Source organism: Armigeres subalbatus, chromosome 2, assembly GCF_024139115.2.
Source record: "Armigeres subalbatus isolate Guangzhou_Male chromosome 2, GZ_Asu_2, whole genome shotgun sequence".
NCBI lineage: Eukaryota > Metazoa > Arthropoda > Insecta > Diptera > Culicidae > Armigeres > Armigeres subalbatus.
The window spans coordinates 132,942,800-132,963,011 of record NC_085140.1 but is presented as its reverse complement, the minus strand read 5'-3'; the positions used below and the strand labels follow the sequence as shown (position 1 = coordinate 132,963,011).

At 36.3% G+C, this 20,212-nt stretch overlaps 1 protein-coding gene across 2 annotated transcripts in view; it reads right to left on the bottom strand.

The window, feature by feature from the left end:
- LOC134210861 (uncharacterized) overlaps nt 1–20,212 on the bottom strand; it is a 537,480-nt gene that overhangs the window by 78,384 nt on the left and 438,884 nt on the right. For both annotated transcript variants that reach the window (XM_062687235.1, XM_062687236.1), the window contains exon 5: nt 3,925–4,109. In XM_062687235.1, the coding sequence (XP_062543219.1) occupies nt 3,925–4,109 (185 nt within the window). The remainder of the gene's footprint in view (nt 1–3,924; nt 4,110–20,212) is intronic.

The window sequence follows — 20,212 nt, the reverse complement described above, 5'->3', positions numbered from 1 at the left end:
GGTAACTTTTTTCTCTATCCTCGGGAGACCTGCTCGCTCCGGGATTAATTTTTTTTAAGCACTCGAAGACCTGCTCGCTTCGGTAACTTTTTCCTATCCTCGGGAGACCTGCTCGCTCCGGGATTATCTTTTTTTTTTACACTCGAAGACCTGCTCGCTTCGGTATTATTTTTGTTTGATTTCGGAGACCTGCTCGCTCCGCAATGCATTACTTTTTTCAACATAAATCCACAAAATTAAATGTGAGCATACTTACCAAGTAACTAGCACATTAATGGATGTGGCAAGCACCATTTTCATGTGCCAGTTATAAAACAAAAGTTCTACCGACTGCGTCATGTCGTATCCCGCACAAATCGCATCAGCCGAATTCTAAAAATTTGAAGCAAACGACCGGTGTAGGAAGCAGTGTAGTGTTGTCGTCACAAAAGTCGTTAGCAAACTGAATTCCAAACATCGAACTCCTTTCCATAGCAACGATTCACTCTCGCAACTCGTTGCTGTGTCAGACTATAGGGTGCCTACATTTTTAGGCAAAATATATCGTTCTCGTTCATATTTGTTCTCGTTCAATATTCATTTAAATAGAGTAGCATCAAAACTATATTAAAATTATACATATTCGTTTATTAAACAATTTATCAATATCTACCATAATCACTACAATTCTGACTGACTGACGTGTGGAGTACATTCTGACTGTAGGCAAGCGGGAGTTTGTTGGAACACCTTACGCCATTGATGGTTCACTATTATATGTGGCTGTCGGTCGACACATTGCCCGATTGCTTTGCTAATAATGTGACTATCAGTTGTTGTTCGCATTATGCCTACTTCGATCGTTTCAAAACTATTAAATATTTGCTTCAAAAGGAAAACACGTGAAAATTTTAAAGAATTTTCGATGTTTTTTTCCAAAGCACTTCCCGTGTATTGAACCAGCCTGTCAATCCTGCTAGATTTCATACTACCCAAGTAACCAATTCGCTAAATCGCCAAATAGAGCTAATATACGACTATTCAAAAAGTTTTAAGCATTAAAGTAGGATACTGTAGCACTATAAGGCCGAGATGGCAAATTGTAGTGCATATTGGTTACTTGGGTACTATTGTATGAGACCTTAAATTTTTGTAAAGTTTGCATTAAATACCTGAACATTTTTGCATTACAATCTTGCAATGTTGTAATGCCAAGTTTTCATACAGATTCTGATAGAGTCTTATCTAGTATTGTAATAAACTTCAGCTGGTTGGGTGTGTCAATTCTACAGTGTTTTTAACTCCTATACATACTTTCGATGTAACATTTAAAGCATTCCCATTGAAATTTAAATCAAGTTATCGGAAAATGTTAGATTCTCCCTTGGAATTTCAGAAGAATTTCCCGTCGAAATTCCGAGAAATTTTCGTTTCAAATTCAAGAGAACTTCACGTAAAAATTCAAAAGAATATTAGGAAAATTGTACGTGGAAAATCAGCAACAATTACCGTAGAATTAAAAAAAAATGCGCGAAGAAATTTTGGATATTTACCCGTAAAAGTACCAAAGAAGTTCCCTTGAAAAATCTCAAGAATTTCTTTTAGAAACTCTGTAGAGTTTTCCGTGAATATTTTGGCAAAAAATCATGTGAAAACTCCGATGAACTTCACGTGCAATTTTCGAAGATTTTTCTGCATATAGAAAAGACCCTGGTACATAATTTCCAACTGAAAAATGGAAAAATCTGATCCACTGTAATCTCCAGAAATACACAGTACAAGAAATCATTCTTCCGACACTTCACAAAATCTTCATATTTTTTAAGATCTAGAAATTAATCAAAAAAAGACTTTTGTCTAAAATAATATTGGTAATTAGGTTGTAATTGTGTTGATTTAAAAACTTTAAGAATCTCCGACGAGGAAGATGCACATTCAGCTGGAAACGAATGCGGCCTCAAATGCCATTTTAATTCTACATTTTTTACACAAGGCATGTTTCTTTCTACATTTTCCGAGCATATTCAACTCTAAAGTATTCGGAATTCTTGGAATATTCAGCACTGAAGATTTATATTCAACAAAGAATGGAATCGATTTCCGGAAATCTCGAATTTAAATGAAAAATCTTGAAATCAAAAGAAATGGTTCTGATTATGGAATCAGAGCTTTTCTACTTCAGGGAGAACAGACCAGCAAGAATGTAACAGGTAGAAAGATAAAAATGAAGAAGGCCAGAAATAAACAAATATGCACGCGATCCTTGAGTTTGTGCATTAGATGGATCGAAAGTTCTAATAACTATGGAGATGCGTACGTAGTTTCGCTTCTTTTCTAGATTATGAACAGTTTGAGATGTTGAAGAACCTGTTTATCTCCTCGTTTTATTTTTGAATCAAAATCCGGCAACTGTTTGGTTGCTACTTTGTGACATCTACCTTCTGGAAAGGAAATTTGAGTCTTTCTGGAATTATTATTAAACTTCGCAAAGCTCCAGCTTTTTTGTAGTGTTTCCTTTGGCCTCTTGCTAAAAATTCAATGAGTTTGCTAATTGATGCAGAAGGCCATCGAATGAGCAGTTATAGGAAGAATTATTCTCTTCGTTGTTTATTTTTTGTCTTCAGTTCTGAAACCTATTTCAGAATGATTTTTTCATAAGAGCGATATTTTCATGAGAACTGTTGGAAGGTATATCAATTCAATTCATTGCTTAGCTGTTATTTAATTTGCAATTCCATGTTGCACTGAAACCCGTCCTCTGACTGACTGGTCAGACTAAATGATGTTAGTTTGATGACTTCTATTACATATTCATGATCGATTAATTAGAACACATATTAAAATGAATTCAAGTTGTGAATAGACCTGCAGTAGTGTTGGGTCTTAATTGGTCGAAGAATCGAATTCAGTCACTTCAACATGGTCTTGTCCTTGTAGCCGCGCATCTTGTCGCACGGCTGTGGAAGGCCCAGCACCAGTCGCATCTATGTTTCTATCTAAAATTCTACCAGTGAATATCCAAGGAATATTTTTTAAAGTTCTTTTCTTGGTTTTGACTATTGTGGAATAAGCAAGTTTTGTCCTTCTGATATCATCAGGTAATTTAAACATAATGCCTAGGAGATTGAGAACCACCGCCCTTGTAGGACACCACTCACGACGTGCCTGTCCTTTGCCCGAATCAAACAAATTGGTTTTCTGATGTTATTCCATTTTTCTTGGCTTATTTTTCAGTCCCTACTAGCTAGCTGTCTGTCGAGTTGTGGAGTGCGCTGTTTTTGGGTACAATTTCCGGACTTGTTGAAAGCTGCTGGTTTCATTGCTGCGAAACGAACCACGCCGGTTGACGATTTGGGTACACAATTTATACAAAGGGTGGCGAATTTTTGTGGATTTTCCCATTTCATCACCGGAATCGTCTCGAAACGGATTTGGGTATTTTGTGTGTGAGTAGATTTGCATTTTTTTTCTGTACAAATATGTTTGCGGTAGCATTAAAGCTTGTAGAACTAGTTTAGGGTAGAGATCGGAAGGCACTTCAGACCGAAATCGAGTGGGAGGAAATATGTACACTTGAGAATAAATCATTGCGGAGAAGTGGATTTCAAAGAGAATATTGTATATACATATTTTGGTGAAAGACTGGAATTGAAACTGAAATGTTCACGCGGTGAGGAAATATACGGTCTTCAACAATATTCACACAATATAAATCACAGCACCTGATAATGTATGGTGTTGCATTATTGGTTTGCATAGAAAGAAGAAAGTCGTGAGGTGTGATAAAACTTTGTACACAAAACTGTCACAGTATTTACAAATGAACTGGCGTAGATGGTTCTCAGTACGATGCGTGGGATAATGGGAGACTTTATTTGGTGCTGGATGGAGATGGGATTGAAAGGTGCGTAGCGAAAAGAACGCCACAACAGTGTTGCTACTTACCACTCCCTGGGGCAATCCAACGTCGTAGGTCGGTGGCGGCGAGGTTGGCTGGTATGGACCGCGGGCGTATCGGAGGATGGCCAACTGCTGGGCACGTTTAATACCGCACTCGCCGAGACCTCGGAGCTGGATCCAGTAGGCACCCACTTGCTGGTCGGCGCTGATGACGAAGTCGTAACGTTCGCCTAAGAAAAAAAGATAAGAAAATATATTATTTTTTATATAAACAATATTTAAATAATATAGCATGTTCTTAACTATTCAGAGTATCAAATGAACCTTCAAAAACATAGTTCCGACTTTTTAATTATACATTCTACTTCTCACAAAGATTAATTTCCTGATAAATATGAAAAGCAATCTGTTGCTTTCCACCCACATACGTGAACATACTGTTCAACTGCAATTCAAGGACCATATTGGAATGGTTCAATCCAGGTTCGCGTAATCTTAATTAGAAAACAATCTCGAATGCATGCAAACATTAATCGTGATCGCCACTGGCTCAACAGCGCGAAAATTACTCTCCTATGTTATTGTAGGCAAGTGTTAATGAAAAGCTACAAATATGCTCCAGTACAACTTTTAATTTACCGCCCAACAGTACTGGAAGTACATGCTAAGCTATCACGCATGCAACAAAACGGGCGTTAATCGAAACAAAACAAAAAATGCTTCTTGTATGCCCGTTGCTCATGGAACAGAATCCTGAGGCCTAGGGCAGTAGTGCCGGTGCCGCTGCTGATATGGTTGATATGTGGGTTGGATGGGTGGTTCCCTCACGTTTTTTTTTATTGAACAGAGCATTCAGCCAGCACCAATGGCATTGAAAACATTTTCATCCCATGCAATGATTAGAAAACTACACGGAATGGGGATGTTTCGTTTCGAGACTTGTATATGGACCTGTATTGTCCGAGATGCAGGTGTGGAATTGGCATACTGCGGAGCATTTTTTTCCATCAACTGGACTGATTGATTTCTTTTCAAGAGGTGACAGCATGTTATTCTATGGTGGTTTTGAATCTGTCGCCATTGGGTGATTTGTAAAGGAATTGTGTGGTAGGGTTGAGTAAAAAAACGGAACGCTAACACCTACTATTGACATTTTCAACTCGCTCACAAACATAAAATAGTAAGATAGTTACAAAATAAACACGCTAGTAGCTCTCTTAGCAATGCGTCTTCTCTTCATTTTTTTTTTTTCTAAAAGTAGTGATAATTTAGACTGAATCCTTCCATGCATTTTTTTCTTCAAATCACCCAAATTATTTAATAATACTTTTATTATACGATTTAGCCTAATGGTGTCTTCCAGATATTTCATCAGTAACTTAATGCGCTTCTTAGGAGGTATTCAGTTTTATGATCGATCCCCCTAAAAGAGTTAAAATTTTTTTTTTTTCATTTTACAACATACGAGATTTGTGCCTTCACAAAAGTTGTAGCAAACTTTTTCTGATAAACGTTGTCGAAGAGGCCTAGTTCGTAATTTCATTACTTTTGGAAATATATTACTATTTATGCCTACAAACATGTTATTGTTCATCATATAAGCATTTTTTTTGCAAAAGGTAATAATTTATAGTATTTTGCATACCATTTAGAGCATATTTGCATGAAGTTATGATCAAAACAACCTGGCGTGAGGTTAAGGCCTACTTGAAGCTCCTCAAGAATAATGGCAAAATAGTGAAGATTGATTTTGATTAAACATACCTTACATCCGCTTACTACTCGAGAGTTCAGTTATTAAATCATAGTCAATTACTTGTACATTGAATACGTATGAGATTGTCTGCCACAATTTGCCCCTTGTTAAGGTGCAGTTATAATAAATATGCTTAAGTTATTATAATATGCCTTGCTTTTTGTAGTTTTTTTTTTATTTCTGATATTAATATTTTACTGGCTCTATGTATAGAAACTGTTCTCATTTACGTCTGACAGTAACAAATATATTTTTTCTTCCTTATTTCTGGGAATTTTGAAATGATTGTAATTTTTCATTTATATATCAAATAAATCTCATCCAAAAATGAAGTAAAGTACCGATTTTGTCGGTTCTTTTTGCTAATAGGCGCACTCTATTGCTAAAAAAATCACAAAAGTAATAAACAAACTTTGCTTTTTATTCTATTGTGTTTGATTTTGATGAATTTGGAAGTTTTGTGATGAAAAATGGGAACAGTTACCCTATAGGTATAACGGGGAAGGGTCGTTTGGCTGAAAATATTTCGGACGAAAGCCATTTGACCGAATAACACTAGGCCGAAAAAAACATTAGGTCGAAACCCATCTTGCCGAAAGTCATTTGGCCGAATAGGTTATGTGATTGAATAAGTCATATGGCGGAATAGGTCGTTCGGCCCTATAGGCCATTTGGCCGAATATGTAATTTGGACAAATAGGCCATTTGACGTCTTTCTTTTCAATCATCATGTCTCAATCCTCACTGCAAAAAGTGAGAAATGAGAAGTAAGAAATCCTCACTGCGAAAAGTGAGAAAAGAGAAGTAAGAAATGATGACAGTGAGGATTGAGAAATGATGAGTGAGACGTCTTGACGATGGGAAAAGTGAGTAGTGCGAAGTGAGAAGTAAGACTTCTCACTACTCACTTTGCGCTTCTCACGTTTAACAGTAAGAAGTGACACGTCTCACTTCTCACTAATCATATCCTTTTCACTTTTCACAGGAAAGTTTAAAGGTTGAAATTTCTCTCTTCTTATTTCTCACTTTTCACTCTTCCTAGTGGTCCTTTTGCCAAAAGACCATTAAGGATAAATGGCGTTTTATTTTTCAAATCGTATCTTCAGATCGATTATGCCTATCTCATTTTCCTTGTTTTTTTTTGTAAATTAAAAAATCTTTATCTTCTTTTTCTACAATGGTTCAACACTACAACTGGAACTTGACCTGTTTTACAGATTAGTATTCTATTAGAATTTTCACAGTTATAAATTGAAAGATTTTCTAACAATTCGGCATATGAACGTACCAAAATATGTATAATAACTGGGTATACACGAAATTTGATAGATTCCAGTCGAAAAATTTAAGCTCTTATACATGTATTGAAGGAAAAGCTTGCAAAATGGTTAGGTCTCCGTCTCATACAATATTTGTATAAGGGAAATTCGGTTTAAAATGCGCTAGTCAGTTAATACGAGCCATTACAATTTCTTGTTTTTGTTTTGTTTTTTTATTAAGGAGACTTTCAGCCCGAGGCTGGCTCGTCTCCGAATTTCTTGGTAGATAAGCTGAAATAAGTTTAAAGAGAGATGTTTCACCATGTTTTGAACCCACAAATTTAAAAATAACGCTTACAAAATGTGTAATTAGATTTCAGAAATTAAAATTGTATTTTCCTCCTTGTGATAAAATTTAAGTTTTTGTTTCGTTGCGGTTTTTTATTCCCTAGATAAACACATTTTTTTTAAAAACCATTTCAACATTTGTCTGGAAGAACACATTAGTAAGGGTTGTGCCAACTTATTGAAAAGTCTATACTCTTTTTATTTGATAAAGCATACATTATGGATCGAGTGTACGTTTTTATTATATTTATTGAACCCCTACTCAGTCGAGAATTGTAAATTGAGAAATAGAATATGAGAAAAGTCGTTCCCACTTCTCATATCCCATTTCATTTAAAAGTGAGTAGCAAGCAGAAAGAAGTGAGAAATAAGATATGAGAAACAAAAAGTTAAATGTGTGAATTGTGAAATGATATGTAAATAGAGAACTGAGACGTGAGAAGTGCAAAGTGTAAAGCTTGAATTAAAATGAGAGAATTGATAAGTGACAAGCGAGAATTGAGAAGGGAGAATTGAAGAAATAAAGCAAGACGTGAGAGATGAGAAATAAAATGTAGGAAGCGAAAGGCATGGAGTGAAACGCGAGAAAGTGAGAACCGAATCAATAAGAGAAATGCGAGAAGTGCAAAGGGAGAATTATAGAGTGAAGGCAAGACGCGAGATGAATTAAAGCAAGATGCGAGAAGTGAGAAAAAATGTAGTAAGCGAGATGCACCAAGTGAAAATAGTACTCACCGTACTCTTTAACAGAAAAATGGAAAACATGTAAAGCCTGTCCACGCTAAATTTCGGACACCCATCTTATAACGCGATTTTTGAATATTTTCACTATCCGCTGAGGCGATCAATTTACATAATACCTGAATCTGGCTGCTTTATGTGCTGCTTTCAGCATATTTTAAACAAGCTCAAATTGATGAAACGACGACATTAGCTAAGTGTCCGAAATTTAACGTAGACAGGCTTTATGTTGTAAAATCGCGCATACGTCACTTTTTCAGATTACGGCAGTGTGCGAATCTCGGTAAAAGTTGCACAAATTGCTGAGATCCCGGTAAAAAAAAAGTTTGTAGGAATGAGCTGTGAGAAGTGAGAAGAAAAAATACGAATCAAGAAGTTAAATATTTGAGAAGTGAAAAGTAAGAAGCGAGAAGTGAAAGATGAAAAGAAAGAAATCAGAATTGGAAAGTGAAAAACAAGAAGTGATTTGCTAGAATTGAGAAGAAAGAAGCGAGAAATTTTGATTTCTTTATGGAAAATTCTTCTTTTTGAATTGCAATTTTGGCTTTTAAATGTGCTAATTTATTTTTGTTTTGTGGAAAATTAATTGATTGTGGAAATTTCGCATTATTTAGGGAAATTTTATATTTTTTATTGCTTACACCCTGATGATTTGGCACTTTCCATTTTTTTTAAATGGAAAATTTCTATTTTTTTTGGGAGTTTTTATTTTAGTCACCACTAACAGAACCAGAAAGCGTATCTATTTAGCGGATCCAGGATGGCGAATCTCACAGTTCATCCAGGAATTGATGAACGAGTCATCACGATGAGAAAATCTTACCGTATACTGGTGAACGAATGCAATCGCTGACCTTCGCAAAAACTATCTTGGAGCTAAAAGAAGGATGCGACACGCCAGAACCAATGCGAATAGGGCTGGATAGCGCCGGGTTTTCCAGACAGCTGCAGAGCTTTGTACTAAGAAATTAAATGTAGTAAGAGAACCTGCTTTGAGGATCTGTGTAGAAAGGCAAACAATACCCCAGGGGATGTATACAATATAGTAATAATACGTGAGGGGGGTCCCGTAGCGTAGTTGGCTACACGTTCGCCTTATAAGCGGACGGTCATGGGTTCGATTCCCAGCCCCTCCACCAAGCCCTTGTCAGTCGCCTGAGGTGCAGCCCAAACGGTGGCGTTTTAGGGTGCGCGTCTTACCGACACGGGCTGCCCGATGACGACTGACAAATTGTTCTTCTCGGAGGCATTCCTCCAACGTACCCGGATAAAACGGCAACCGAACAATGCAACGAACAATTGGATACACGATACGGACAAAAGGACACAATGGACTCACGATGAGATAGACCCGGCAATGATAACAACAACGAATGTCTATAAATAGATTCTGTGTGGATTCTGTACAGCAGAATACCACAGTAGATCACGGCACAGTAGCGGTTAAGAAACACAGAGTGCCTACCAAATAAAGAAATGAATAAAAAAAAAGTAATAATACGTGGATGATGCAATGCAATGCAACGCTGGTGACACTCTCGAAGAACTAATAGCTTCTTAATGCGATTGGTAGGGTCGAAGAATGGCTCAACTCAAGGAGACTTGTGTAGCGCAACATAAGATGGAAGTCGTTGTGGTACACAATAATTATCATAGGTTGTAGCAAGCGAAAATTAGGATAGGGACGATAAGTTCAATTTGACAAGCATTAATTCGTCACCAATAATAATTGTACCTAAAACAGTACACTAGAAAATGAAGGTGAATCTAAAAACACTTAAGCTTGCAGGATTAAACAATTAAACATGCATTTCAGTGAAAAGGGTGTTAAGCCTGGGAGTGGTGCCAAACTGAACTGAAATGCTCACATTGAGCGTGTCATCAGTCAGGCAATAGTGCTTTCTGGATATGCTTCCAAAACATTTGGATGGAAATAAAAGTTAAGGCCGATAATTATAATGGATTTTTGCTTCCATCGTCCAGAATTAAGGAATGCACTGTTTTCCTGCTTTTGGAGTGCACGAGGCTGGTAGTCGGTGGTTACGATAATATTTGGCAGAACGTATGGTAGCTTCAAGACCATTTAGCGTGGTTTTATTGTGAGTGCGCGATTAAACTTGCTTCGTATCGGACACGGATCCGGGTGTTTGAAACCACTACTCACATGATAGTTTAATCATTTTTGGTTTATGTGCTGCTTTCAGCATGTTTCACCACTCATCCAAATTGATGACATGGAGACAAACCAATTGAACATTGAACAAGTGTCGGAAATTCAACGTGGACAGGCCATAGTTCTGTTTTGTGCTGTCGAGAAGTAAATCAATTGGTTTGCAATTGAACGTGTTTCATATCGGATCCGGATATTTAGCTCTGTTTTGTGCGGTCGATTATTGAATGGCTTAGTTCTGCTATGTGCAAGTAAGTAAATTACTTTGACAGGACTTTTATACAAAATAATTAATCGATTGCTTACCAAGGCGTCTTGCTATAGATTACCTTCTCATCTTACCAACTATCCTTTTCCGTGGCGCTCACGGAGAAGCAGAGGATTTCTCGGTTTTTGTAGCAAAAAGTATCGAACTAATTTTCCTCTCCTAATCTTAAATTCACTGTGAGGACGTGTCCGGTATCGTTATTGGTCTTGTATTATTATAACTCCAAAGCATGGACAGTGAAAATAGTTTTCTGATCTTAAAAAGGCTATTCAATTGATTTGATGAGATGTTCTAATTTGTTGTCTCGGCCAATCACGACTAGCAACTGCGAAGTGTACAGTCAATTAAGCTAAACCAATCTAAACTAAGCATTTATTTTTTTTTAAAATTAACATATTCTTCTTAAGTTTGATGGCCAAAAGCAAAAGATGCTACTGCCCAGCTATCAAACTTCAGCGGCAAGTGTCCATTGCTATTACGGATGGAATTAGAAGCGGTAAAGAATATGCTACCTTGCCCAGATCAAAAAGCAAATTATATAGGGGGAAAAACCGCTTTTGGTAGGTTTTGTTCTATTATTGGCAGGGGGGTTTTTGTCGACCAAATTTCATGAAATTTGGCCACAATATTTTTTGATATGCTTAGGCCAAATTTGAGACTAGTCAGTCATAAAAAAACCCCTGCCAATAATAGAACAAAACCTGCCAAAGCCGTCATTCCCCCTGGGTCCCCCTGGGGGAGCCTTCACCCTTCAGATGGTTGAAAAGGATAAATCTCCAGAATGCACGAAAACATGATTTTGCATGCAGGGAAAGATGATTTTGAGATGTCCTGATCGCATATTAATTAGGATTTGTGTCATTTAAACGCGATGTGAAGGCAGAGAAGATCATTATGTTAGCCGTTTTTGGATTCTGTCGTGATTATTCTTAATCCATTGGTTCGTTGAAACCGAAGGTCACAATCGCCTAATTTGCCATAATTTCATAGCTCAAGGTAACAGTTGATATGATCAAAGTCTCGATTACGAAATCGTTCCGTTCAGCACTGTTTTAACCAGGCTTTATGTTGCAGGCGGACTTATTGCCAATCGTCACCGGATCCTGATTGATTTCATAATTATTAAGCTCTATCGCATTATTGTACGCGTGTGTATGCACACGCATCCCAAACGACCTGCAGTGAAAACCGGACGGACCGAATGGTGAAATTTTGTATCGTTTCGTTTATGACGATACGATGTTGCTGATGCACTCTTGTTTGCATTCATTGGCTACCAACTGAGACCGTGTTCCTAGTTCAAGCTGTGCAGACGACACAACACGATACGGCGTCAATTGTCGACGGATTGCAAATGCAACGGAAAACGTGTTTGAAGTTGGGAATTAGTTTGTGGCCCGGGCGGGAAAGTGCAAAATCCACCTAGCTGTCAACCTATCGCCCCATGCTTCGATGAGCGTCGCATCTTCGTGCTGGTATCGGAACGAATGATTGTGATGCACTTCTATCGAAAGTATTGTTTCGAAAGGTGCGTTATTTGGAGACCGTGGTAATAAAACGGCGCATATTAGATTTCTTGAGTCTTACCACATGATACATTTCAGAACATTCACTGTCATAGGAATAAATCGACGAAAAGCATTACTTTGTGGCTGTGGATCGAGACTATTAGAGACGATGATATCGAATTCAACTATCGGGTGTGATTTGCTCATGGTGTGTACATGTTTTCATGATCCGACGTGAAGCATTTTAGACAACCCGTGCTGAGCAGCAAGCTTCCTGGTGGAAAAGTGCATTTGGAAACTAAACTAACATATGCATTGAAGCAATTATAATTCAGGGTATCACTCACTTTTGCGTGTAGGTGCTTACTACAGCAAAGTGCTTACCTAGATGGATAGATAGATACACATTTGAAGCGAGCCATCGCCCCGGTCGATTAATGCTTGCATGCATGCATGAGTTTCTGCATTTCATCAGACAGTGGATAGCAATGACGTTTTCTCGGTATCAAAACAAGGGAATTATGTCCGCGGAGAATCCGGCTTGATGCGTCTGATAGTAGGATATAGTGAAAATTACTTAAAGGTAAATGCTTTTAAGCATTTATCTTAAGGGTAATTTTTTTTTATTTCGTTTATTGTATAGATCAGCATTGAAACTAGACGTTTCGCTAAGCCTGTTAGTGATTACTGAGCTACGAAGAGGTAATAATTTCAATTTGGTCACAGCAGTGTCGATTTTGACCAGCCCAGAAACATAAGTAGGGGGAATGACGGCTCTGGCAGGTTTTGTTCTATTATTCTCAGGGATTTTTGTATGACTGATTATTCTTAAATTTGGCCTAAACATTCTTTGCTTATCAAAGAATATTGTGGCCAAATTTCATAAAATTGGCAGGGGGGTTGCCAATAATAGAACAAAACCTGCCAAAGCCGTCTTTTCCTCTACTTCAAAAAAATCCACCAGTACAACAGTATAGAATCCTAAGGGATGTATTTTCTGTTGGAGCTAATAATATCAATGAGTAAGAATATGAGTAGATCTTGTAGGCATTTTAAACTAACAATTTCCAATTTTTTATGTACCAAAATATTACATTAAGATACTCATTTTTCTTATATTTATGTTGTAAAAATATGTTGATTTTTCTCAAAATTGAATCCACGAAATTTAGAAATAAAAAGTGAAATGAAACCCATTGCCTATATTTTTCGAGGGTGAACCCAAACTTTTGGCCGGGAGTGTATTTTGGGAGTGTTAGGGTAATTTTAAAATTACTTTTGTGATACACTTGGTTAATTAATAATAAGTGGAAATTATTGGCAGACGTTTTTTAACATCTATAACATAGTGATTGTATTTGGATTGATGTACTGGATTTTATATGAATGTGTGAAAATGTTCATCTGGTCGTACGTCCAGAGTATAAGAACATTTCACAGAAGTTTAAAACCGTAGAGCATTCAGTTTATTACAAAACATAGTACTTGTTAAATTTATTATATGAATATAAGAAGTGCCTTCCTGATACTCAAAGATCTTCTTCATTAGAGCAGATATAAAGAAAAGCTAAGCTGGCTGAGTTTAATTCCAAGTTCGGTAAATAATTTATTTGAGTTGATATTTTTCTAAAATTCTTCGAGCATGCATAAATTATGTGCATGATCATTTTAAATTTTCTACCTATCTGATTCGGTAAATCCTGGTGCTGTAAGCTCATTTAAAGCTTGCATATTTGATTGTGAAAAAAATCAACACACCTACATATATGGTGCGACAAACGTCCCCTCTCTCAACGACAAGTGCTGCTATTTTATGTGCCATCGATAACGCAAAATTAATTTTCAATTTAAAAATTCTGCTTCCGCGCAGGCAGATTTTATCAAGTGCAATATATGTTTTCATGATAGGGTTCCCTTCTATGAAAGCGAATTGTAGCACGGAAACAAATCAATGCAAAACTAATTAAACGATGAAAAACGATGACTTTGTGTTTCTGTTTATACTTTTGCTTCATTACAAAAAATAAACCACCAATAGCTCACATTTTGAACAACCAGAATTGAGAGCTACCCTTATGAAGAATGTAACTGAAATTATTATTTAATTATTATCGTTTGGAGCGATGGTACGCAAGGGATACCAATGTCGGATGTTTTTTTTTACATTTCCGATTATTTGATATTTTTCAGAGTATGACCAAATACAGATGAACACTGTGGAGAAAAACCTTCTGTCCAAACTTTGAACTGAAGATTGTATAAACAAATACCTACACTATAGCATGTAAATAGATTTGAGCTTGGAATTCTATTATAAATGAACGTTAAATTCTGTGGCAACTATGTAACGGAAAACAAAAGTTTAACAATTTTCAAAGTAATACAAAAAATCGTTATACAATTTCGTTTGAAATACTTCGGAATCTGTCAACATTACATATCGTGCACAATTATCACTGGCAATATGATCTAGCTGGGGAAAAGTTGTTACAATATTTCAATTTTGATAAATAATATGATGCACGACGTTAGACATATTTACGTTAGGCATAAGTTCGATAGGTATACCGTAAGATATGCATAATGGACATTAGGCATGATTGAAAATTTGTATTTTGATTTTACTAAAACGCCAACGATCTTACTAAACGCTTACTAAAACTGGCACTCAAACGCCAGTATTCGGAATATGAGCCATGTTCGGAATTTGAGTCAACATGTTATTTTCTCCCCGAAAAAAAGATTTCCTTGAAATATTAGTTTCCTTAAATAACACTTCCCGTAAAGCCTTCCGAAAAAAAACCTTTTTTCGAAAAAGAGAAGTATGGGGCGAATTGAGAAGTGAGAGTAAAAAGTGTGATGTGAAAAGTGAGAAATGTGAAATATGAAGTGATGATTGAAAAGTGAAAAGTTAAAATTTTAAAAGTGAAAAACGAAAGTGAAAAGTGAAAAGTTAAAAATGAGAGTGAAAACGAGAGTACGAACTGCGGACTGCGAATAGTTTAGCATTTCTCACTTCACGCGAGAAGTATGGGATGAATTGAGGAGTGAGAGTAAAAAGTTAGATGTGAAAAGTGAGAAATGTGAAATGTGAAGTGATGATTGAAAAGTGAAAAGTTAAAAATGAAAGTGAAAAGTGGGAAGAGAAGTGAGCAGTGAGCTGTAAGATGTGGAATGTGAGAATTGAAAATTTAAAAATTGATCCGTATTCCTTCCATTTCCTATTTCCTTCTTTTTTCTTCCTTCTTCCTTCTTCTTTCAGCTTTCAGCTGTTTTGGTTGCAGCAACTGTTGTGTGAGACCAGCGTTGGTAGAATCATACTCCCCGGTGTGTATGGGGGACCTCTATGATAAAAAAAAGAGCATCATTAAAACTTTCACAACGTGAAAATATAGCTCTTCAGCTTTCATTTCCTGACTATTCGAAAAAAAAATCTACCGAGGGATCCCGCACAACTTTTTTTTCTCACTGAAACGGAACTTTTTAGTTGGAAAACCGATTATTTATAAGCGTTAATTAAATAAGATAGCCTGGATTTTTTCTTCCTATCGTCATATAAAATCCAGGGCGGAATCGATTATAACCAAGTTATAGTCTAAATAACTGGTTTATTGAAGCTCAAGCGACAAATAGCTTAACGAAGCCGAACTCGATAAATTTTTGTTATCATCCGAAAATAGCTAAGAAAGGCTTGGATGGAGATTATGCACTGCATTGTAATATTATGCACATATACACTAGACCTGTGCGCCGCCGGAAATTCTTCTAAAAAATCCATAGAACATTTTTTAGAAATTTACTGAAAAGATTCTTTCTGATTTTTCTACGGGAATTCCTTCGGTTCCGTAATGTTAACTATTTTTGAAGTCGATGCTTCCGGGCAAAATTATAAAATACCTACAAATATAATAAGCAAGGCCTTCGTGACCAAACCTTTGTTCTTTATGACGAATAAACGAGTCTACATTAAGCAAGGTTTTGAATTTCTTTGGTGTGATTTGTGGGAAGTGAGTCGTGGGATCAATAGTGAATTTTACACTAAGTTTCGCTATTCCCTCGTTGAGTCCTTTCTGAACTTCTTCGAAGATTTTTTCAGCAATTTCTTCGGAAATTGTTTTAGGAATTCTTTTGGAAACTATTTCATTCCTTAATAAATTTTCGAATGAAATCCTGAAAGAATAGTCTACGGTTTTACCTGTGGCTTTACTATAGGAATTTCCCAACGAGAACCTTAATGGTTTTTGAAAACTTGCTTATTGCTTGAAAAATTGCTTATAGGGTTTTACAAAGGAATTTCTAATTCTTCATTCTTTATTCTTCATTCTTTTTTCTAATGAAACTTTCGTAAAAAAAATCGTAGTTTCCTCCGGAAGTCTCTTCAGAAACTCCACCAAGAACTTTTTTGTCATATTTTACCAACTTTTGAGGAAAATATTCAATTTGGTTGATCATCGTGCCCCAGTCTTACTCAGCCAGAGCTCATTTTAGTTATGTTAATCATCTATTGAGATTTGTGCATACAAGGGCTGTGGGCTTCGTGGCCGTGCGGTTAGCGACGTCAATCGTCTGGACGCATGTGCTGTGGAGTGTGGGTTCGATTCCCACCCCGGTAAGGAGAAAACTTTTCGTAAAGCGAAAAGTTCTCCACTGGTCCACTGGGTGTTGTGTAAATGTCCTGTCCGTTGTCTCATGCTAGATGTTAAGTGTTCAGTCTGTGCGACCTCTGGTCGAAGACGGTGACCCTGTCTTAAAAAAAAAAGAACGGGAGGTGGGGAGTAAACTGTTTATTGTGGTTGTCCTTAGTGGACTCCATCGTGAATGCCCTTCTAGGATCCAAGGGTCACAGCAGGTGAACGAAGTAGCACTGCAAATTCTCTAAATATACTAGATATGCAGCCGCTCAAACATTGCCCAATTGTATATGTAACTCAAAGAATAGTAGTTAGAATTTTTCTGAAATTTAGATATATTGAGAAGTAAATCGACTGGAGTTTATCAAAATCCTAAATTGGGAAAACTTTTGGAAAAAATATTAACAAATTAGTCCTATGACACCGAAGTCTAATTCTCAATACTGCTCAAGGGTTACGAAAAGTGAAGCAGGATTCGTTGTTAAATTTTGATTCATCAAAGAGAATAATAAAATAGTTTTAATTTAAATAACATTTTGAGATCAGGTACTTATTAGTGTTGCTGGTCGAGACGAGCCAGCCTCGGGCTGAAAGTCTCGATAATAAAGACAAAAAAAAGTGTTGCTGGTAATTTACTATGAAATGTGCTGTTTGATGATCGACAAACATAGAATATTTCAATTTTAATCCACTGAAGTCGATTTTTATACGGGCGATTCGTACGGTGTGAATCAAAACCACGTGAATTAAAAAATCCGCGTTAAAATTGATTTTTTTGCCATTGAATTTTTCATTCACGCCGGTTCACGCCGCCGCCGCCGCCGCCGATAAAAGCCAATGGCGCGCCGCCGCAGCCGGAGCAAAAGTGACCACTACGCCGCCCCCGCCGATTATATGACCGGCGCACAGGTCAAATATACATCCAATTATTTCCCAACACATGCCAAAATTTAAACTTGTTATGTCAATGAACAAGTTTAACTGGTGTCACAAAATTATTATTATTCAGAACGATTGTTCCTGTTAAACAATAATTTACCATGGTAATATGGGGGCCCTCCTTAGCCAAACGGTAATATATGCGTCTACAAAACAACACCATGCTAAACGGAACTAAAAAAAACGTACAAAATTTTATTCTAAAAAAAATGCTTTTTTTGTCCTAGAAATCATATCGCTGCGATGCGTAGTTAATGAGAACGAGTGATTCAATCAAAAAGAAAATTCATTTCACTACAAATGATGTGGCTCTTTCAAACAGTAGCTTAGTTTTCACCCATTTTTATAACAAATATTAACACGCCAGTTTTCTATGATATTGCAATGCGTAAGTTTGGAGAAATAGCCATTTGAAACGATTATTTTAAAATTTATATTTAAAATTTAGTTCACTTTTCATTTTATAGTCGCATTATTGCTATTGGCAATCACTTTCAATAACATTTAATTATTTGGTCAAGCCCGAGGTCAAGCCAAATACCACCAACAGAAAACGCAAACACAAAATCTGGACGATCAGAATCAGGGTAGTTTTGTGAAGGATTTTCAAAAGTTTGGATTTTTAGTCAGAAAATCGTGCTAAAGGGATGAATCTTATGAAAACAAAATTGTAGCACAGTTCAGAATAGTTAAACAAATAAACGAAAATCATACTTCAAATGCATTTTCTTCCAAACGATACTTATTTTCATATTTCTTAGTACAATTAGTAGACTTTGAAGTGATCGATGAGCTTCACTTTCATTCATCTATCTGAAGGAAAGAATCTAGATGAACAATGTTCAGAACCGTAATTAAAAAAAAACTTTACTAATGATCACCCCACTAATATTTGTCAAAACTCAATAAAACAAATTTGTTCCTTACTATCGAAACCAAAAAAATCATCCCGCATAGGAATGACAAGAAAATAACCTAAAAATTTCCTAGATCGAACCGAGGATACAGCCCAGCCACCTCCATGGTCTTGGCATACACAGCTCACAGGTAGGTAAAAATGGTTTGACAATATCATCCTTGGAAATGTGATAAAAAGCGTCAGGTTTTCAAAAACCCTTGGTTTTTCGAGCTCAAACAATCAATTTGTAAATTCGCATATATTTGGATAAATCTCTACGAATTTTTCTAATTTACATTTAAATCCAAAAAGTGTAACAAAACAAAAGTATATTGATCAAGGAGAGATGTGTCACCATTGCGAAGCGGTAATGTTTGCTAGCCAAATGTTGAATTTAATTTCGGCTCCGTTATGCTTATCCACATCTGAGCCTTTGAAATTAAGTTTAAAATAAAAGAATAAGAAGAACATTTATTTATGGCCTCTGATTCATGCAGAATGATCAAAAAATGAATGAAAGCCTCAACTTGGGAGTGACTCGTGAATGGCTGCTGTATTGGATTAGAATGTAGGTTCCATTTGGAAAAGAAAAAAAAGTTGCTCGGGACCCCTCGGGAGATTTTTTAAAATACCCAGGAAATGAAAGATAAAAAGCTATATTTTCACGTAGTTGAAATTTTAGCGATGCTCATTTTTTGTGATAATATTGTTCTACCAAATACGCCGTGACTCAAATCTCAATCATCGAGGCTTCATGCACGAGCTAACTCGCTTGCGATTCTGTAGGGTTTTAAGTTTTTTAAGGGTCTTAAGTTTCTCGGACAGAATCACATAGCTTCGCTCACTCGTCGAAAAATGATTTCGCACTAAAAAGCGTCAAAACGCAATCGAGACGTATGTTTAGTTTACATGTGGGTTTTATTAGCCATTGTTTTAAGCGAATAAAGTTAATTCAATGCAATCAACAATGAAGAACACGTAACAATCATGCAATGATGAAAATCGCGAATCATGAGCGATTGTCTGGGCTATGATTCTGATGGGATTTGACTCACGCATGATTTGAATCGCCGATGATTTTACCAACACTGTAGTGTGACTCGATATGGTCGTATATAAGTTTCAGAAAGTCCTCTATTTTAGTGTTAAACCTAATTTCCATATGAAAAAAAAAACACGTTAATATTGTTAATAAAATACTCCTCTATTACAAGTGTGCTGTTCTAGTTCCTTCTTCTTTTTATTCATGCTGCTTTAGTATTTTTTTAACTTTCTTCCATTTTACTTCTTCTTACTTCTCACATCCCAATTAATATCTTTCATTTCTCACCTCTTGCTTCTGTGTTTCTAACTTCTAACATCTTATTTCTCTTTTTTCATCAATCACATTTCATTTTTCAATACTCATTTCTCATATTAAATATTTTAAATATTTTTCTATTAATATTTTTAATTTCATCGAGATGTAGAAAGCCTACTGTACTTATATACCAACATCTCAATTCTCAAATGAAATTCGACCAAACGACATTCTGTCAAACGACATTCGGCCAAATGACCATTAAACTTATAATAATTTGGCACTATTTCTTTCATTTTTTCGATACAGATTGTAGCAGTCAGGAATATTGTAAAAAAAGGCATATAGCTTTTACAAATAAGGTAGATTGTAAGCAATTTCGTCTTTCAATTGCTAATTAATGTACATAATTTTTTCCTGGACATTGGCAAGCGGGCATTTACTAATAAGCCATTTGTTTTTCGGATAAGGTGGGAGAGGGAAAGCAGCACAACTTTCGTATCAGATTATCCATC